Consider the following 21,485-nt stretch of genomic DNA (forward strand, 5'->3'; position numbering starts at 1 on the left):
TGGACACAGATGGCATCCACCCAGGGGTTATTAAGGAACTGAGGAATGAAGTTGCTGATCTTTTAACTAAAATATACAATTATTCTTAGAATAGCCACAGTGCCAGAGGACTGGAGGATAGCACATGTCACGCCAATCTTTAAAAAGGGAAGGAGGGTGGACCCGGGAAATTACATGCTGGTTAGCCTAACATCTGTTCAGGGAAAATGGTGGAAAGCCTCATCCAAGATAAAATCTCAAAACACATGGAAGAACAAGCCTTGCTGAGGGAAAGTCTTGCCTCACAAACATTTTGGAATTCTTTGAAACGGTCAACAGGCATGTGGATGAGGGCAAGTAAATATTGTTTATCTGGATTTTCAGAAGGCATCTGACATGGTCCCTCAGCAAAAGCTGCTGAGAAAACTCCACAGTCAGTGGACAATAGGGCAGGTCCTCTTGTGGACTGAGAATTGGTAGGAACCATGAAACAGAGAGTAATTGTCAATGGGCAATTTTCACAATGGAGAGAGGTGATAAGCAGTGTGCCCCAGGGATCTGTCCTGGGACCTGTGCTTTTCAACCTGTTCATAAATGACCTGAAGACAAGGATAAGCAGTGAGGTGACCAAGTTTGCAGATGACATGGAACTTTTCTCGGTGGTGAAGACCAGAAGGGATTGTGAAGAGCTCCAGAATGATCTCTCCAAAGTGAGATAATGGGCAGCAAAATGGCAAATGCATTTCAATATAATTAAATGTAAAGTAATACACATTCGGGCAAAAAATATCAAAACTTTATATATCAGCTAATGGGTTCTGAGCTGTCTGACAGATCAGGAAAGAGATCTTGGTGTGCTGGTGGACAGCTCGATGACAGTGTCTACCCAGTGTGCGTTGGCAGTGAAGAAGGCCAATTCCATGCTAAGTATTATTAAAAGTCAACATTATTTATTTATTTATTTATTTATTTATTTATTTATTTATTTATTTATTTATTTATTTATTTATTTATTTATTTTATTTTATTTTATTTTATTTATTACCACCTTATTAAAACTTGTATACACTGTTTTTAGCTTTAAATGTTGTCTTTTAGTGATGTAAACCGCCTTGAGTTCTTTTTAAGGAGAAAGGCTGGATAAAAATATTTTAAATTAAAAAAGCAAGCGAGGGAGAGGAATGAAGCCGCATATTATAGAATATGGTTGCTATGCATGAAGTTGCAAAACACTAATTTTGAGGGTTTGCTGCAAAAAGATACTGAAGGATGATGCAAAGTAAAACCCACAAAAAACCTCATTGCATTCAACTATGTATGTAATTATCCTACGTCACTCACAAATAACATATCTGAAACGGCCTATGATACACAAAGAAGTTACAATTCTGGAAGGAGTATTCATAAATATGGAAGAATACCAAGAGCGAGCAAAATCTCTTTTTAGTCCTTGTGATCAACATACTGTTTCATAATATTCTAAATATGTTATTTAAAAAGCACAATTCCAGACTTGTATAACAACACAATGGTTCTGATAAATGTTTATCCTGGGAAGCAGAGGAGAGTCCAATGGGATGGAAGAGGAAAAGGAGTGCAAAGACCTTCAACTGTGTGTAGATTCATTAGCATGAGCTTTACTGTTAATTTATCCTGTTTCCTAATGAAAGCAAAAAATCTCCACCAACCACCACCATGTCTCTATTAAAAAGCAATCAGATTTGGTATGTTGGTGACACTTTAAAGAGCACATTATGTGGGAAAACAAAATAAACATTTACCCTGGCAAATGAAAGTAGTCTTGGGGTTTTGACATACTTGGCAGGGAGGCAGAACTATATTCACATCAAGCATACAGAAAACCTAATTTAATATTTAAATATTTGCTTAAGTAATATGCTGTTTTAAAACAACACATTAGAAGATACATTTTTGTCAAGATGTCTAAAGGTTTCCAGGAAGAAACTCAAACTGAAGCAGTAACTCAGGTGAGATCACTGGCTTTTGTTTTCTTCAATATACATATCAATTACTTTCAGAAGATAAAACCCCCATCTCAGTGTACAGCTTGTTTCAACACAAGTTATTTTAGAACTATCACTTTACCCATTTTGAACTTTACACAGAAGCAATTTTGATAAGTATATGCAGTAAGAGGGGAAGCATTTATCAGTATTTATGCTGAAATATAGCCCACAGTCTGACTCACCAATGTAACTTAATTTGGTCAAATTTCATAACAAGATACTTACTCCAAGTTTCTAATATAGTTAATTTTAATTTTAAAAAGAGTCTTCAGGTGTCATGCCAGCGAGAAGCCTTGACAAAACCAAACCAAGCCAAAGGTTCCTACGCTTTGCTGCCACCAAGGTGCTAACCAAGGTAAAGCCTTCCACCTACCCCATCTCAGACAATGTGCCAACCTGAACAGAATCTAAGACTTATTCATTGACCAAGCAGCATATCTTCCCTGTTCAGTTCAGCGTTTGCTTCCCTTAGCTTCTTCTGTTGTCTTCCTTGTGTCACTTTTTGCAATGCAAGTTTTTTAAATAGGAATTTTTTACTTCTGTACTTTTGTCCTCTTGCACTTTTTATAGAATCATGTGCATGGGAGATACTACATAAAAATAATAAAAATACTATTTGTGTTTATCTCAAACTAAAAATCTCAAACACTCACCACTTATTTAATATTTTAGGCAGAGATGCAATAGTAGGTCACAACTACAGTAAGCTCATTGAATCAGCTGAACATTTGGAGTTGACTCACCAAATCTCCACTGGTTCATGGGCCTATTCTAACTGTGACTTACAATGAGATTTCAGCCATAACATAGTACAACAACAAACAGGATATATATTTTTTCTTAACACGAAGCATTTGGTCTCAAAATAATGTGCACTCAGTGAGTGAACCACCCTTCACGCATGCACACAAGTGCCTTCACGCTTGTGCATGAGCGCAGGGGTGCCCCGCCTTCCCCAGCCAGTCTGCGGGGCTAAAAAGGTTGGGGACCAGTGTCTTAGGATACAAATTAACGAATTAACATTGTCTTATGGGGTACCACTGTATAAAGTTTCCCATGTCTAATCAATATATAAATGTGGCGATCACCCACGTTACTCATGCTATTCATATTCATGAGCTGATTTGCACGAACCTATGAGAGGACTGAAGAGGCGGAGTCAGCAGCTACAGAGGGCTTGGCGGGAGAAGGAGGAGTCAGATAGGGCTGGTTAGTCAGAGAGAGAGGGAACAGATACTGAGAGAGATAGAGCTGGTTAGGAGAATAGGTAGAGAAGGTGGTAATGATATAGCAAGAGAAAAGTAGCATGTACTGAGAGGACTGTTGATGAATTGATTATGTTTAATGTGTATCTGAAGAACGTCTGTTATTATTCAATCTGCTTCAATCCAATAAATAAGTTCTGTTTCTGTTCACAAGACAAGTGTTCTGACGAACGTCATTTATATTGTGGATTGAGGTAAACCACTGGTGGCAGCGAGAAGAAAATGTGACGTGAGCCTTTGTGAGGGAAAGACAAGCAGGAGCATCAAGGGCAAACGCCACAATAAGTACTTGATTGAAAACTTCCTATACCCAACTGAACAGAAAGAGAACTTTAAAAAGTCAAAAAGCACGAAAGGTCAGCTTACTGAAAAAATTATATTAAAGAATGGAAAAAGACAAAAAGCAAATCTTAACATGGCCTGGATAGACTATAAAAAAGCATTTGACTCGCTGCCACACAGTTGGATTAACACCTGCCAAAAAGTTTGGAGATTAGTAAAAACAGTCAGGGGTTCCTCAAGAAAAAACATGGAAAACATGGAAAATGTGTTAATGACCTATGGTGAAGAAACTGGGGAAGTCCGCATCAAAAGAAGAATATTCCAAGGAGATTCTTTGTCATCACTGCTGTTTAATATCTCACTAATATCCATGTCAATAATTTTAAATAAAACTGGGTTGGGCTGCCACATTTCAGAACAAGCAGGAAAAATCAATCATCTGTTATAAATGGATGACCTAAAACTATATGCAAAATGTTCCACTGAAATAGAATCACTGCTAAACACAGTGCAAATATTTAGCGAAGATATCTAAATGAAATTTGGAGTTCACAAATGTGCAACTCTGTCTATACTATGTGGCAAGATCCAAAAACTAGATGGAACAGAGTTAAAAATTGGCAATATTATAAAATCACTATGAAATGATGAAAATTACAAATACCTTGGAATATTAGAAGCAGATAACATTCTGAACACAAAAGTTAAACAACTGACTGAAAGAGAATATATCAAAAGACTGTGAAAAATCTTAAAATCAAAATGAAATGGTAGAAATACAAAGTCATAAACACATAGGCATCCCAGTAATTAGACACCCAGCTAGAATAAAAAATGAGTAAGATGAATTTGACTGAAAAACACAGAAACTAATGAACATGCGTCAAGCACAACATCCAAAAAAAGTGATGTGGACAGATTATATTTACCATGAAAAATTGGAGGCCGTAAGGTAAAGGTAAAGGTTCCCCTTGACAGTTAGTCCAGTCGTGTCCGACTCTAGGGGGCAGTGCTCATCCCCGTTTCCAAGCCATAGAGCCAGCGTTTGTCTGAAGACAGTTTCTGTGGTCACGTGGCCAGCGCGACTAGACATGGAACACAGTTTACCTTCCCACCATGGTGGTACCTATTTATCTACTTGCATTTACATGCTTTCGAATTGCTAAGTTGGCAGGAGCTGGAACAAGCGACGGGCGCTTAGCCCTGCAGCACAGAGGCTTCTGTGGTTTAACCTGCAGCGCCACCACGTCCCCCGTAGAGGCTGTGGATTACTGCAAATGCAGTAGGTAAGAAAGGAGGGGAAAAAGCATAAATGTTTATATTAATACAAGTAGAGAAAAATTACTTAAGGAGGTGAAAATGGAGAATATTTTGAAAACAACAGTAACAAAGGCTCAATATAAGAAACAATCTGAAAATAAATTAAACAGCTGGAAAAATAAACAACTACAGGGACAACACCTGACCAAAAAAAAAAAAAAGATAATGGAAAGCATGAAAATAATTTAATATGGGCATGGCTAAAACTGGGGACCATTAAGAAAGAAACTGAAGCCAAGATCCATGGAATTAGTGCTAACTGAAAATGTCAACTTTGCCAAGAAAAAGATTGAACTGTGTCACAACTCATCTGCAAATGTCCAAAGATTGCACAAACAGATTAGAAAATTAGACACTACAGAGTGGCAACATTAACTGCACACAAACAAACAAACAAACAAACAAAAAACCTATCCAGCTTCCAAGAACCCATGGAAACATCAGGTAGAGAAGGTGTCAGAAAAAGACAAAGTCAAGATCTTGTGGGATTTCTGGATCCAGACTGATAGACACATTTAACATAACACACCAGACACAGTAACAGAATGAAGAAATGTCTGGATCATTCATACTGCAATTCTAGGGGATGCCAGAGTTGAAACTAAAGAAATGGAAAAACCAACAAAATTACAGAGATCTGGCTATCGAAACATCCTGCTTGTGGATGAAGCACACTTCAGTGGTCCCCATCATCATTGAGGATTTGGAAACAATATCACAAAATGTAACATAGCAGTTGCAGACCTCAGAAATAACACCACCAGAGCTACAAAAGCCAGCAATATTAGGAACAGAACACATACTCTGGCGATATTTAACAGATACTTAGGTTTTTGATTAAAACATGTATCTGTTATATAACACCAGTCAATGCTTTTATCGTTTTGATTGACTATGTCTGATATTTTTTAATAATAATAATAATAATAATAATTGTTTTTAATTCTTGCTGGAGAAACTGAAATTGCAAGGACATAAAATCATTAATATGACACACCTATACATATAAAAATGAAAATTAGAAAATGACATGAATATAATTTGTACAAAATTGTACCATATTAAAAACAAATTGGGTGGGCGAAAAGGGATCTTATTATATTCTTATAATTATAATTAATGAGACGGCTGGTGCTGCATTTCACCTACAAGCCTTGTTATATTAGGCTTAATAGCTGAAACTTGTATTCTGAATTCTGACTGTATGTTTTTCAACCAGTCTGTATATTTTTTTTAGGATAAATGAGAGCAGAGAATAATTTTTTGCACAAGTAAGGTAAAGGTAAAGGTTCCCCTTGACATTTTTAGTCCAGTCATGTCCAACTCTAGGGGGCGGTGCTCATCCTGTTTTTTAAACCATAGAGCAAGCGCTTGTCCGAAGACACGTGGCCAGCCCGACTAGGGAACGCCGTTTTACCTTCCCACCGAGGTGGTACCTATTTACCTACTCGCATATACATGCTTTTGAACCGCTAGGTTGGCGAGAGCTGGGACAAAGCAACGGGAGCTCACTCCGTCGTGTGGATTCGATCTTACAACCACTGGTCTTCTGACCCTGCAGCACAGGCTTCTGCGGTTTAGCCCACAGTGCCATCACATCCCTTGCACAAGTATGTTGCTACAAAAGAAATAACATGTGCTGTCTCTCAGCCACTCAGCATCATTCACTTGCATGTTCTCACTGTGTTATTTGCTATCAAACAGTTATTTTCATAACCAATTTTTTACTTTTGTTTATTTTAAATGGAGGTGATAGGTTAGAAGATTAAAATTTTACACAAACAAGCAAAAGAAATTAAGGTTTTGTTCTACGTTTCCTTTTCTTTCTTGCTATCATTTTTTCTTTCTTTCGTTCTACTTTAACTGCAAGGGAATCACTGCATTTCTTCAAGCCTTCGCAGACCTCTGTGAGGACATCGCACACGCCCCTGGGGGGGGGGGACTGCAGACCACAGGTAAAGAACCTAGGTCCTCAGGTGTTCTCTCAGCAGTGAGAAAAAGGGAATGGAGGGATCTGCGCAGGTGGGGAGCATGCATGTGGAGAGAGTGTGCTTTGTCACTTTCCTTAGGTACCAGAAAGTTCCAAGTGCAGGTGCAAAAGCAACCTCATATATGTGATTTCATAAATACTACAAAGAAGAACAGGATTGCATCAAGGTCCTAGGCTATGTTGCTCTATACCAGTGATGGCAAACTATGGCATGCATGCCACAATTGGCATGCAGAGTCCTCTCTGTGGGCACACCAGCCATAAGTCACCGGATTGCTCTCCCCCACAGCCAAACCTGCAGCCACAGTGCTAGTGCCCCAACAGCTGGCGGGCCAGGATCCGGAGCAGCTGGCGCTGGCGACCGGAGGCAGATCTGGAGTGGGCTCTGGAGGCTCCTCCGTGCCTGGGATTCCTCCTTCCACTGCCACTTCCACTTCTGCTTCCATCGCCACCCACTGGTTTTTTTCCCCCCAGTTTGGGCACTCAGGACCAAAAAGGTTCGCAATCCCTGCTCTATACCATATGTCAGCTACTTCCTTTTTCTTGTTTTTCCCCTCACCTATCAAGGTGGGAGAGTACCACAACCAATCTACCTTTGAATGGGGCAGCTCTAGGTAATGGTCTTCCATCCAAACCATAATTTAAAGTTTAACAGACAAGATGCTCTTCTCTTTTCTGGATTTCTTTTCCAATTTATTTCCCCATGGATGATAAAGTTTAATGATCTGAGTTTCATTTCTCATTATAGCCAAAATATTGTGAGTGCATTTTATGTACTTCTGATTTGTTGGTTGTTATCCATTCACCTTTGTACTTCCTTGCTGGTCACCCTCTTGATTCAATACATTGCTAACAACCTGCGATAACTCAATATTCAAGTGCTTCTTTGTTTTATAATAGCCTATGTTAAAGCCTACTGTTCCATGCCATACAGTAGCACCATAGAATTGTAAGTTTGTATTGCATATCACATTCTTCATCTTAAATGAGCTGCTCTGCTCCATCTCTGTTCTGACTTTTATAACATGGCTATGATCCTACTGTTCATTCAAACACATTCCAAAGTACTTATATTTGTCAACATGCCCCACACTTTCATTTAGGACCTTCAACTGCACTGGGAAATTCCCCAAGAGCTATTAAATAATTTGTCTGGCTGTATGTGTCTCCAGAGGCAGATCATTCTGCAAGGTTTACCATACTTCTGTACTTGACTTGGTAAAACTTTATAAACTAAAATAGAGCTAATGTTATTTTTCCAAACCCATAGATAAGAAACAGGTATGTGAATGAATATGTTTCAGCTACTGGTTTAGGTATGCAGAAAACACTAAATATTAACTATATGACACACTGACAGCTCTGATAGAAATGGAACCACTAACAAGAAAAATGTGCACAATAAAGTATGCAGACTGTTTCAAAAGGCCATATGAATAACTGCTTTGCTTCCAAATGTCTTCCTGAAGGGGGAAAAACCCAGTTCAGTAACTCTAAAGCACAAAAGTGTTTGAAACAGCATGTCTTCACCATGGCCTAAAACATCTATAACCAGGCATCAATACAGTGTGCACCAATGAGAAAAAGATGGTGAAAATGCATGTAATATCGCTTTATATGGATTCAGAGATCTATTAGATGCAAGTGTGCATGGAAATCATGTAAGCTGATTCACTTGGAGATTTGTTTATGTATTATCTCTCTGCGAAATTAAACTTATTCTGTTTAGTTCTCTTTTGGTTTGTAATGAACATTGCATGTGAAGTAAGAGACTGGATATAGATTTTATTATTTCTACATTACTTTGGAACTGCTCAAGAAGTACACTTGTTTTTGCATGCATGTTCCAAGAAATTAACATATCTTATTAATAAAACATTACTAAAAAAGAAAATAAATAGTGCTATTTTTCTGCCTACCTTTTTGGTGAAGCTATCTCCTTCAAAATGTATAATTCCACAGCACAGCAAGGTCAGAAAGGAGGAAATGGAAGCTGACTAATTTCTTGGATGGAGTTTGCAGAAAGTTGGGCAATATGGAAGCACTTCTCTGTTGGGGGAGGCAATCAACACGGCATCTCTATAGGCATATATCTACCACCAGCAGTAGTAGACATTATGCTCCCAAATAAGAGCAGAACAGAAGCAGCCTTGGATCAAATGGTCCAACTCCTTTGCTTACTAGACCTTCATTGCTGGGACAATGTCTATTCTTCCACTGCTATACATTCTTCCTTATTTCCTGGCTATGGTGCTCTCAGCTGGGCTTCTTTGCACTTAAGAGTTTTCTTCTGGCTAGTGTCAGATTATGGCCAGGACAGAGAAACCCTCACAAACCACTTGGCTGCACTACCCTGACTTTCCTGGTATGGATAAGCTCCATATGCTAATGGCTGGGGAAAATCTTCCTGTCTGGTTTTCCACCACACTCATATTTAGCCAGACTCCACAGTGCTCTAGGGAATTACCAAAATTGAAAAGGTTGCACGCTTTAACTTGCACACCAACCCTGCCAGATAGGCATACAAAAATACCAACTAAGTGTAGCAAATGCCCACAAAGGATCCAAGGGGCATGAGGCAGTACCAGCAAACTCTCTTGTTTTCAGAGTAACCAAACTGCTGTAAGATGTTTTATTATTTTATTAAAGTTGTTGCAAAAAATTCAACAAGAAATCCACTCACAAGCAGTTTCAAAAATTTCTTCCAAAAAGTTCAAAAGCAGTTAAAAATTTCTGAAAGAAATATACGCTCAAAAGGTTTGAGGCTAAGGCAATTTCAGAACAGTTTCCACCAAAAATAAGAAAGCTAACTATCTAAGAATACTTACATTGAGAAAGATCTTCAGCATAGTTCCAGAACATATGCAGAATATAAATCAATTAGTGAGAGTGTAGCATTCTCCTCAGAGAAACTAGCCAAGTGAAGCAAATTCACCATGTCATTTTTATACAGTGGTGCTTCGCAAGACGATTGCCTCGCGGGACGATTAATCCACAAGACGATTAGTTTTTGAGATTGCTGTTGCGCTTCGCAAGACGATGGTTTTCTATGGATGATTTTCGCAAGATGATGATTTTTCCCCATTGGAATGCATTAAATAGATTTCAACGCATTCCAATGGGGAACTGCGTTCCACAAGACGATGTTTTCTATGGATGATTTTCGCAAGACAGCGATTTTTCCATTGGAACACATTAAATAGATTTCAGTGGGGAACCACGTTTTGCAAGATGATGTTTTCGCAAGACAGCATTTTTCACGGAATGAATTAACATCATCTTGCGAGGCACCACTGTACTCATCATCAATCTTTCCAGACCTTTTGAGTGCATTCCACCAATCACAACCCAAATCATGCTGAAACTTCCAGAAGCGAGTAACCTTTGCCAAAATAACTTCATTCTTTCTCCCATCTTCTCAGCTGAAACCAGTTTTGACTAATTAGCTTGGTGCCAAGTCAGAGTGTTTTATTAGTTTGAAAATGCCTTCTCACACTGATGCAGATCAAACCTTTCAATTAACAGGCAATTTCTCCTTCTCTTTTCTGGCTTACCTATCCTAGCATCAGTTATGCTTCAAAGCCAACTGAAACCATTATCCCTTCACTTCCTAGTCTCTTGACAACAGATTTCTTCCCTGTTTTCCCGAATATACAGTAAGACTTAACCTGAAAATAAACCGTAGTACGATTTTTCAGGATGCTCGTAATATAAGCCCTACCTCAAAAATAAGCCCCAGTTAAGGTAAACCCCACCCTCCACCATTGTGCAGCAACCAGAAGAAGATGACTTGACTGCATTTGAATAAATGTAGATTGTTGTACATGAAAAAAAATCCCCTGAAAATAAGCCCCAATGCATTTTGGAGCAAAAATTAATATAAGACCCTGTCTTATTTTTGAGGAAACACTTCTCAGTGTTTGCACCACCTGAAGCAGGACAGGTCTCAGAAATTAGGTGTAGGCACGGCTCACCATCATCACTGCTAACCATTTCAGTTCCATGCCACACAAATTCAATTTATACTTCTCCAAAGAAGGACACTCCTTTCTGCTCACATTACTGCCTTGATGTTTGAAGAGGCTGAGTGAACAGAGAGTATCCATGAGGAATGAATAATAGCAAGGGCTGAACAAATGAACCCTCCATTTTAATCCGAACCTTGATAGGCCTCAAATGTTGATCTGAACTAGAGATGGAGGGATCTGTATACGAATACCCCCGTGCAGGTGGACATAATGAGGGTCCAGCCCCCTGGGGCCGGACCGTCCACTCATCTTCCACTGTTGCTGCGAGCTCCGCGCTCCCTTCCTATTGCTCTGGAGCTCGTGGTCTGCGAGCCACTCTTCAACCTTGCAGCGAGGCTCGTCGTCCTGGCTCCTGCCAGGAACAGCTTGCATATGAATGCGAATACCCCCATCTCTAACCTGAACCTTTCCTGTCTACTCTCTTATAATTTATTAAATCAAGTCTCTTATTTACTTTGATAAGCCTTTAGTGGAGATAAATTTGCCTCATCTAGTTAAAATTTTCATTACATTTACAGTCTACCAAAAATACAGCCAACTATGCTTCAGTGAAACACACAATCCAGTTCTGCAACCCATCAGAGTCTTAGGGTGGAAAATAAAACACTTTCCCCTTGTTAAAAACTGGCTCTTTAAGGTGTGGGTGGGCAGTTAAACATTTGGAAACCTGTCTAACTATTATAATCCATCCAAATCAGCATTTGATACAAACTGATAACGCCTGCACATATAAATATTTTTAATTATTTCAAAGCGGATGTGATGTGTGCATCCGCTTTATGCTACTAAAAAGTTATTTGATTTGGTTTTTGTAAGGATTTCCACTTGCCAGATGCTTGTGAGTAGCACGTTTTTCCTACAGATGTCTGCAGCCTATGAGAGTCAGCAATGCTTTGAGTAACACCCCCTGTATAACAGTGCTCTTGTCATCGGTACTATATATTATAGCACATGAATCCCACACAAGTGGATGAACAGACTTTAAATAATACCATCTGACAATGAGAGAGAGAAAAAATAAAATCTGACAAAGCTTTGGAAATGGCTGTTAGCCTTGGGAAATAAAATCCAGGCCACTGAAGTGGAGTGGAAAGAGGCTCATCCTTCTTTCCTTTGATCAGACCCAAACCTTACTTTAAATATTGTTTCCTACAGTTCATGGCAAAAGATTTTGACATCATTTAAATACTACTTAAGAAGTTATAGTCTTTCCTTTTACAAATGTTATTTAAAATCCCATTTCCTTGTGAAGAGAAATATTCTCTTTAAAGGCCACTTCACTCCATGTTGAAACCAGAAGACTTGAGACACCAAAACTCTGAGTATTTGAAGGTTAAAGGAATAAGGCAATAACATGGAGCTGCAACCAAACACAGGTGTAAGCAGTAACATTTGTACTTCTATCACTGTCTTTATTATTCCAATACTCTCAAAGACCTCATCTAGATAGACCATTTGCCCTTGCACCACTTGGTGTTAAATCAGCATGCATCTTAGCAAGGTTTCAGTCCACATTCATTACTAAATCCCCACTCCTCTTCTCTTCTTTCTAAAACTTCTGCAATTTCCCCCAGTTATTAAGCACATTTATAAGGGTTCATGCCCTCTTAGTCACACCAAGATACTTTATATTATGGTACATTATGTCTTTGCAAAGAAGTTTCTAACTATAGAAAAACTACACAGAAAATAGAGGTAAACTGACCTGTTTTACCCAGTAATTTTTCAGGGTCTCAATAAAAATGTAGCCCCCTTAGGATGAAAAAAAAAAGCAAAATGCAATACTTCATATTCTCTTCTCTCTTCAAAATGAGCAATCACTGCTCATTAACAAGTGGAGAAGTAAAGAAAAAGTAAATTATAATAAGTCATCACTTAGGAAATAATCAGTTAATGCTGTACAGCCTATATGCTGTATTTATAAGGGAAGTATTTGGTCTGCAAATTTGATCTGCATTTGCTGTGATGCTAGCTGAAGTAGTAATTTCCTCTTTTGTACTTGGGCACCATCTTTTAAAATTCCTATCTATCTGCCTGCCTGCCTGCCTGCCTGCCTGCCTGCCTGCCTATGTACCTATCTATCTATCCCCCGCTTTTCTCCTTAAAGGAGAAAAGGCCAAGGCCAAAATGTTCATACACTGCAAAATAAAACTAAAATTATTGCTACATCCAAAGTATCTATTTCCTTGGATTTCTGTTCTGAAACTGTTACCAATCAAATTCATTCAGTTTTGTTAGTTTTGCATGAACTGGGTCTATACCATTATTTACAAATCCATCCATCAAAGAGTCCACAGGGAAGAACATGGATCTATGGATATAGATATGCACAGAAATACTAAATAGTTATGAAAGTCATGTGCATTTTCTACCAAAAAGGGGAGGACTTTTTAAATACCATCTTAACCTTGTCTACCACACTTGAACAATCATGAGGTCTAAAAATCATACTTCTAACAAATAAATAAGACCTATACGCTGGCTGATTCTGGACGTATTTAATGAGCAGAACCACAAAGAAAAACAATCTAGCACATGACCTCAGGAGCAATGCCTGGCTATTATCCATGGTTACTATTGTTAGCTCTACATATTTAGAAATCCGGCTAAGTGTACACTAACACAGAAGCACTGAAGTAGACAAAGCAATCCTTCTGCTACTATCAATAGCTTCCTTGTTTAATAAGCAAACAAAAGTTGTTTGTTGTTAATGGAGCAGCATCCTTCAAAAGCTGTATTTTGAGGAAGGTGGGGTTTTAAAGCCTACTTGTTAATATAATTTTTGGGGAATTTTGAAGGATCTTTTAGAAAGTCACACATTTTCTCATCAAGCTGTCTCATATCAATTTGGTTTGGCTAGGTGCCTGTTTTTCAGGTACTATTTTCTTCTATTCAAGTTACTGGCCTTCCACTGTTTATTCAAACATGAAATGTACTATGAAGGCAGTATGGTGCCTGTGCTGCTGAATTATTGCTATGTAACACCCAAGAGTTGGAAATATATCCTTAAACTAGAACTCGGAGTGACAGATGAATAGTGTTCCTTTTAATCCTCAGGGAATAACAACTGAAACGCAGCATTCACAGAGTGCTATATTGTTTGCATTCCAGTTCAGATTTCTGATGGGAAGGACTTTTCTTCCTGTGTATTTGGTGGAGCTGAGGGAGAGATTCCCCATTACAAAACAAATGACAGCAAGCAATTTTATCTAAAAGGGACTTTTGCCCCAATAAATCATATTTTTAAAAGAGTTTTTTATGTCCTTTCAAAAATGAATAATCCATTAAGTTTTTAGAATCTTTTTTCTTATCTTATCATAATATAGCTTATAATGGACAAAGAACCTTTCATACAGAATACTTTTAAAATACTATGTTAGAACTGTACACTGGAGGATTTCAAACAGAGGTATAAAGAGCAGAAATCCCAATGATGTTCAGTAAGACTTTGGTTGCATTTAGATGCCACGTTTCTGGGAATGGAACTGTGCTCTTTGCTCTGTCCCTCTGCTTGCTCAGCGTTACATAATACCTGCAAGCTTAATCAAAGAAGAGCTTGCCATTATCTCCAAACTGGAGAACAATGACGAGAAAACTATAATTTGAGTGATTCTGAAAATATTCTATACATTTGAGAAGCTTCTAATTTTATACAGCCTGTGTTGTCAACCTTTCTGCTGGAGTAAAATATGCTGGCTTGAACGCTAGAATGTTTTAATATAAGTTAATTTATGGATGTACATCATTTGAATTCCAATTATATATATATGTGATAACTCTCAGCCAAATATATGAGCTAAATTAACCAAAAAGTATTGCATAATAGGTAATATATGGAAGTTTCATCCGAGCTATTAGATCACAAAATGATAGAAAAGTGAAGTTGGAAGGGGCCTACAAGGCCATCAAGTCCAACCCCCTGCTCAATGCAGGAATACAATCAAAGCATATCTGCCAGGAGATTATCTAAGTTCTTCTTGAATGCCTCCAGTGTTGGAGCACTCACCAACTCCCGAGGTAACTGGTTCCACTGTTGTACTGCTCTAAAGGATCTTTCAGCAATCATTCACACATGTTGTTTACTCCTTGGTACTGCATCCACCTGGTGATGCTTATGCATGTGAGAACCAGTTCTTATTTCTATTATAGGAATCATAAACAAGAGTAGGATATGACAGGGAGAAAGAGTTTTTATTTTAAATCTATCACTTTAGTGTTTCTGTTTATGGCAATTCCTTTCTGAATGTTCAATATAGCATCAAACTTGAGTTACAAATGAATAACCACAGTTATTCACAAGTAGGATTGTGATGAGCACTCAAAAAGAACTGTCATTCTCAGTGATATCTTGACTAATACCAAGATGAGACTCACTGCCTGCACTACCAAGACTTTCCAAATTCCCGAGCAAAAGATACTGCAGTCTTGTTCCCCCACCTTCTCACCCTGGTTTTTGCCAACTGTTCTGCAAAGGAATTTCCATACTCTGCACAACTCAGTGCCATTTCTGGTGAATCCTGTGCAGGAAAGCATGCTCTTCTGTGTAGGAATGATAATAATCTTGTACTTCTTGGAACTTCTTCTGCCCTCTGCAGACGAATCCTGCAGAGGGCATGAAAACATGGCATTCTGCACAGCTTCTGGGAGTGGGGCTCTCATACAGAGTTCTCTTGCACAATGTTTTCCCTCCACCCTCAATATTTTGGGCAAGAAGAGGCTGCAATTTTAACATCTAAATTCATGAGATGGTAGAAGCAGGTTAGCTGACATCCTGGAGTTCAAATACCATAAGAGTCTGTAAATCACTAAGGCAGCTCTCATTGCTGAATGCTTCTTTTCAATGCCCACTTAGTACTAATGTTTAAAATGTTAATTGGTAGGACATAGCTCTAAAATGAAAACATAGGATCTTGTATCTACCAAAAAAATAAGTAAATAAAAATTGAGGGTTTTTTTGCTGATATTGTATGATTTTTGTCTTTTCCCACGCTGATTCCCATCCTACCGTCAACATATCTCCATAATCTTAGATGAAAGTTAACAAAAATATATTTGGTATGTGGCATTTAATGGATTAAGCTGATATTTTTAATCAAATTAAATTCTTCAATTTTTTAATATTTTCAAATTGTCATAGCATTTTATCTGCATCAGTGATGCAACTAAATGATGGCACCTGGAAAAAAAGCACACATATCATTCACTTTAAAGTATAATTTAAAAAAATAATTTCACAAAGGAAGTTTTAAAGAAATACAGCATAAACAATATTTTCTTTCTGTATAACTCATCATAAGTAAAACCAGACCACTAAACAATCATATCCTGTTTGGACCATAATGACATCAGAAATACATGTTTATCATCTTTTGGACAACTTAGCATGTTTTTTGGCCCTGGGCAATGTAGAACTGAAACCATTTACAGTTGGCCAGACCAAGATAACCACATATTTCTGAAGTAATTGATACCTAAAAAGAGCATAGCCTTTAGATCCCAGTTCATGATTTAAATACACTAATTTTTTAAAGAAGGTTGTTAAAGATTTTAAAGAGCACACTGGACTTCCTCCAAAACTTAGCATGCATAAACCATACAGTACTAAATGTGGCAAATGTCAGTTTGTGTGTGTGTGCACACGTGCGCGCATGTGCATGCACACACGTTTTTAAAGGTCTCTGATATTTTTAAAGAACTGAGGACATTTTAATCAGCTTACAACAAAAATATACTTTCCTGATAAATCAGTTTTGAGAAAGCAGCATTTCTTTTTCTCATTTTCTAGTTCATTTTAATTTTACATTTGTTAATTATTCAAAAACAGGTTTGTTTTAGTACACCTTCCTTTCTGAAGCTTGCACACCATACAGTGCAAATAACTTATCCCCCTAACATTAATATTAACATAGTTCATCACTATATCTTCATCAATACAAACATGGATTTGAACTGAGCTTGCAAACTGAACTAAGAAGAGACCTAATTTATGCATCCTTAGTTTGCACTAATAGAGAACACCATGTATTAGAGAAAACTAGAAAATGAGAGTTTGGGTTAATATATAGAAAATTAATTGAAAGGTATGATCTTCAATAGTATTCAGGGCAGATTTCCTTCCTTCCTTCCTTCCTTCCTTCCATCATTTGTCATTATTTCCACCTTGACTTCATACTTCCTTCCTTCCTATGTACTTTCTGCCCTTCCGTCCATTTTCAGCTCCTTCCTTCCTTCTCTTCATAAGCAAAGTGTGCTGCTTATATACCATCCCATAGTGCTTAAAGCACTCTCTGAGTAGTTTGCAAGTTATGCAGTTTACACACTGCTCCCCCAGCAAGATGGGCACTTATTCAACTGATCTCAGAAGGATGGAAGGCTGAGTAAACCTTGAGCTGGCTAGCTGGAATTGAATCTTGGGTAATGAGCACAGTTTTGGCTGCCATACAGCAGTTCCTGGCCAACAGCCACAGATTAATCATTAGCCAAAACTTATTCTGCAGAACTCTATGCACTTAAGCTTTCCATGGAATCTGGGGCCCTAACTGTGCAAGCCATTACTCTGCACTGAAAACCTACAATAGTTTCTAAGCTTAAGTCTTCCTAGAATGGAACATATGTAGCATGGATGAAAAGATCTACTTTTTGTATCACACAATAATCATCATACAAAAGTCCAACCTACTGTTTTTAGGGAGACAAACTTCAGAATCAGAAAATTCTGAAAAGGGTTAAAGTGTCCCCTTTGTGTCAATAAAAATGAACAAAGATATCTGTATTGGGATACTTGAAGTCACATAAGAAAAGAATGGCGAGGAAAGGTTATGCTATGAAGATCTTAATTAGCATTTCTAAAAGCAGAGAGCAAAAAATTAGCCTAGAGGACAGGAAAGCTATAGAAATTAAGATTAAATGTATGCCTTGCTTGCTAGAAGGTTTTATTTTGCAGATATGGCTAGTCAGCCTCACCTGATAAGAAATACAGCAGATCTACATTTTCAACTTTAGAAATGTTTTTCTCATATCCTAAGATAAAATGTAATATGGAAACATATTCCACATTCTCTAAAATGCTGGTCAAAAGGTAACAAAACAACTTCATTTTGTTGGTGAGACTCCCAGCAGTTGCTTTGCTGTTTGGCAATCTGCGGTCGACTGCGTTGTGGATACATGTGCACTGTGCCTCTATAGGTTCTGACAAGCTTCTTGTGGATCTAAACGGCTGCTTTTAATAACTGGTAATTACATTAAAGTTTTAAAAATAACAATGTGAAATAAAAATTGCAATACCAGCTAAAGAACTCTGTCTCGTGGTGGAAAGTTTTGTCAGTGCAATTAGGAGAGCGAGAGGCCAAAGTATGGCCTTCAAAGATGCTGCTGGACTGAAACTCCAGCAATCATAACCATAGGCTACGCTGGCTGAGGCTGCTGAGAACTGCCATCTAACAAAGAAGGAAGGTCACACTTTTCCCACCCTGCTCAGTGCTATCTCTTGGGCTGGCTAAGGTAGCATTTACACAGATATGGTTATCATGATCACTTATGTGAATTAGCATGACATGCAAACAGGGGCAAGAGGGAAGGATGCTGCTGAAGAGGAAGGAAATGGACTTAAATGACCTTCAAATAATTCTTTTCATGCTTTGTTTCAGAAAAAAAGATGTAGAAAGTACCTCCATTCTCTCTTGTTTTACATCATCAATCTCATCATCTTCAAACAGGGCTAAGAGTTCCCCAGTCTGATCAATAGAGATAAGAAAGTCTTGAGCAATTTTCTGACGTTTGTTGGTGCTGCTGCTGAGTTTATCTGAAAGAGATTGAAGAGGAAAAAACTGTGCTATTTTTGTACAATTGCTGAAAAACTAGATAGGCCATAATCCTCTTGCACAGCCACACAAATGGTGCATTGTTTGAGGAAACTCAGTATGTAACAGATAAGGCACAAGTGATTTGTGCTAGGCGAGTGTAACTAGGAAAGAAAATTTGGACCATGGTATTACATCTCTTGCAGGCGGAAGGGCTCCTCCTGTCCATGGGAGGCTTCCAGTTTAGTGGATAATCATGCTGCAAGTAACTAAGCTATTTTTATTGCCTCCTGTTGCCTTGTTAAGCATTATATGCTTAACAGTTGGGAGTTCCCTCTGAAACACCAGGTTGTGTAACACTGCAGGCTGCAAGACGGGAAGATAGCAAATTTTACACTGTTTCTTAAATATGACTCTCAAAATCTCATTTGCATTGCAGCCGGTAATACCAAAAAGCCCAACAAACGCATAGATAAAAAGAACATCCAGGCACTGATTTAAATGTGACTTTCTAAGACAACTGATTTTAAAGTGACCCTTTATTTATCAAATAAACATTCAATTCCCTTGACTGTACGTCCACTTAAAATGTGATATTGTCTAGTAAGCCATGTAAGAATACAAGAATTTTAAAACCTGCACAGTGATATTAACACAGTTGATGGCTATGCCACATATGACTAGAGATGGAAAAGTTTGTAGAAAAAGGTTAACATTTTAGTTAATTGCTAGTGAGTTCCGAAATCCAGTTTAAGGTAAAGGTAAAGGTTCCCTTTGACAATTTAGTCCGTCGTGTCCGACTCTAAGGGGCGGTGCTCATCCCCGTTTCCAAGCCGTAGAGCCAGCGTTTGTCCGAAGACAGTTTCCGTTGTCACATGGCCAGCGCGACTTAGATTCGCAATGCTGTTTACCTTCTCACCGAGATGGTACCTATTTATCCACTCGCATTTACATGCTTTCGAACTGCTAGGTTGGCGAGGAGCTGGGACAAAGCGACGGGAGCTCATTCCATCGCGTGGATTCGATCTTACGACTGCTGGTCTTCTGACCCTGCAGCACACAAAGGCTTCTGCGGTTTAGCCCGCAGCACCACCACGTCCAATTTAGCTAATATTAAATTGGAGAGAGGAATTTTAAACAACAGAGGCCCTGGTCACATGAGGGAAATGTTCTTTAGTTATCCCCCAGCTAGTTCACAGGTTTTTTTTTCCTGATCACACGATGCACAGTCAACTTCGAAACATTTTTCTTGCCAGTGAAGCAGTGTACCTCTGTTGTACCAGTGCATTCCTTACCAGGATTGCCTGTGTGCATGACCAGCCCAGCTTCTTTTTAGAATTGAAGCCAGGAAGGTGTCCGCCATTATTGTGATGCATGTATTGATTTTTATTTTTTTTATTTTTGCAGTCAGGGCATTGAAATGTTGGTAAAAGGATCTCATAAGGGGGCACCGCCCTTTACATTACTGGTAAGTAATACCTTTTTAAAAAATTCTGCGGAAGATACATCGAACCATTGGTATGCCAATGTCACTGGGGTGTGTGGGATTGCCAGTATGGCCAGATATTTTTTCCAATGCCTGTGCATAGCTGCCTGTTTGTACATATGTCTAGGTAGCAGCTGCCCCCCTTTCTGCCAAGTGTGTTTCTTTTTTTTTAATGGCATTTATTTATTCCTTCCTCCCTTACAGTGCTTCAACAACCACTCAAACTTTATGTGCCCATCCAGTGCTCCCCTCCCTTAAAACAAAATAGCAAGCAGCAAGGGTAAGTGATCTACTACAGATGTCAGGAGATTGTGCTACAGGCTTGTATTTACTAGGGGTCAGGCCAAAAGACTGAATATTTTACAATTTGCTCACAAAAGGGTAAAGGATAAGTTTTATCAGCATACAATGGCTACATAAAATTTAAAACACCTCTTAGCCACTGATTCAAATTAACTAATTTTAGATTACGGCTACTGTCTAGAATCTACTCAATTCACTGATATTAGATTATTAAATAGGCCAGTCAAGTGAATTTTGGGCTTACACACTTTTCTCCACTTCCACCATTTGGAGACCGCCATGTCAAAATTACAGATGCTTAAGTCAAATATATCTTTCAGTTAGCACCAATTCCAAAGTTCAACAAAGTTCTTGACATGAAAGAATTTTCTTTAGTTATCATTTGGCTGAGAGATCAATTTACTGTACTTTTATAAGTAACTGAAATGGAAAAGTATACAGTTAAATTGAATTCCCAATTAAGTAAATATTTTTGGATGTCTACACTATTTACATGAGAAGTATTTTCCATTTGATACATAAAATGAATATGTTGAATATTCACCCAGAAGTTTTCCTACCTTCAAGAAGATCATCCTCTTCAATGCCTTTGACAATTTTAGATTTGTAGTCACGGAAAAACATGTATTTCAGCAGCCTTCTAAGCTTTTTCTAAGAAGAAAAGGAAAACAGGTCAGGCACTAATTACATTTTAATACATACAGTATCTGCCAAAGTAAGACTCAAACAAGTGACTAATTTTATGAATGCTGCAAAATTAGAATGCAAAATTAGGTTTAAAGCAAATGACAGTAGTTTATGGGATGTTCAAAGGCATTCAAATTTAATAAAAGTTCAGATATATTTGTTTGTAGACATACAAATCAACAGAAATTTATAATGAACATAAAATCAGATCTGTTTGTACAACCACCTTTTAATTCTACCTTTCCTTATATAGTCTGTACTGTGTTTACATAGAGCCAACTTTGCTGGACACACAAGCAGAAAATACTGAGTAAGCCAA

At 38.1% G+C, this 21,485-nt stretch overlaps 1 protein-coding gene across 27 annotated transcripts in view; it reads right to left on the minus strand.

Annotated features, from left to right (window-relative positions):
- Positions 1-21,485, minus strand: part of SUPT3H (SPT3 homolog, SAGA and STAGA complex component) — a 340,265-nt gene that overhangs the window by 90,271 nt on the left and 228,509 nt on the right. For all 27 annotated transcript variants that reach the window (XR_013537592.1, XM_020801522.3, XM_020801525.3 and 24 more), the window contains 2 exons: positions 21,040-21,130; positions 18,559-18,692 (listed from right to left, as the gene is read on the minus strand). Coding sequence is in view for 26 of the 27 variants with exons in the window: in XM_020801522.3 (XP_020657181.1) it covers positions 18,559-18,692; positions 21,040-21,130 (225 nt within the window). In the remaining variant the exon portion in view is untranslated. The remainder of the gene's footprint in view (positions 1-18,558; positions 18,693-21,039; positions 21,131-21,485) is intronic.

This window comes from Pogona vitticeps, chromosome 1, assembly GCF_051106095.1.
Source record: "Pogona vitticeps strain Pit_001003342236 chromosome 1, PviZW2.1, whole genome shotgun sequence".
Lineage (NCBI taxonomy): Eukaryota > Metazoa > Chordata > Lepidosauria > Squamata > Agamidae > Pogona > Pogona vitticeps.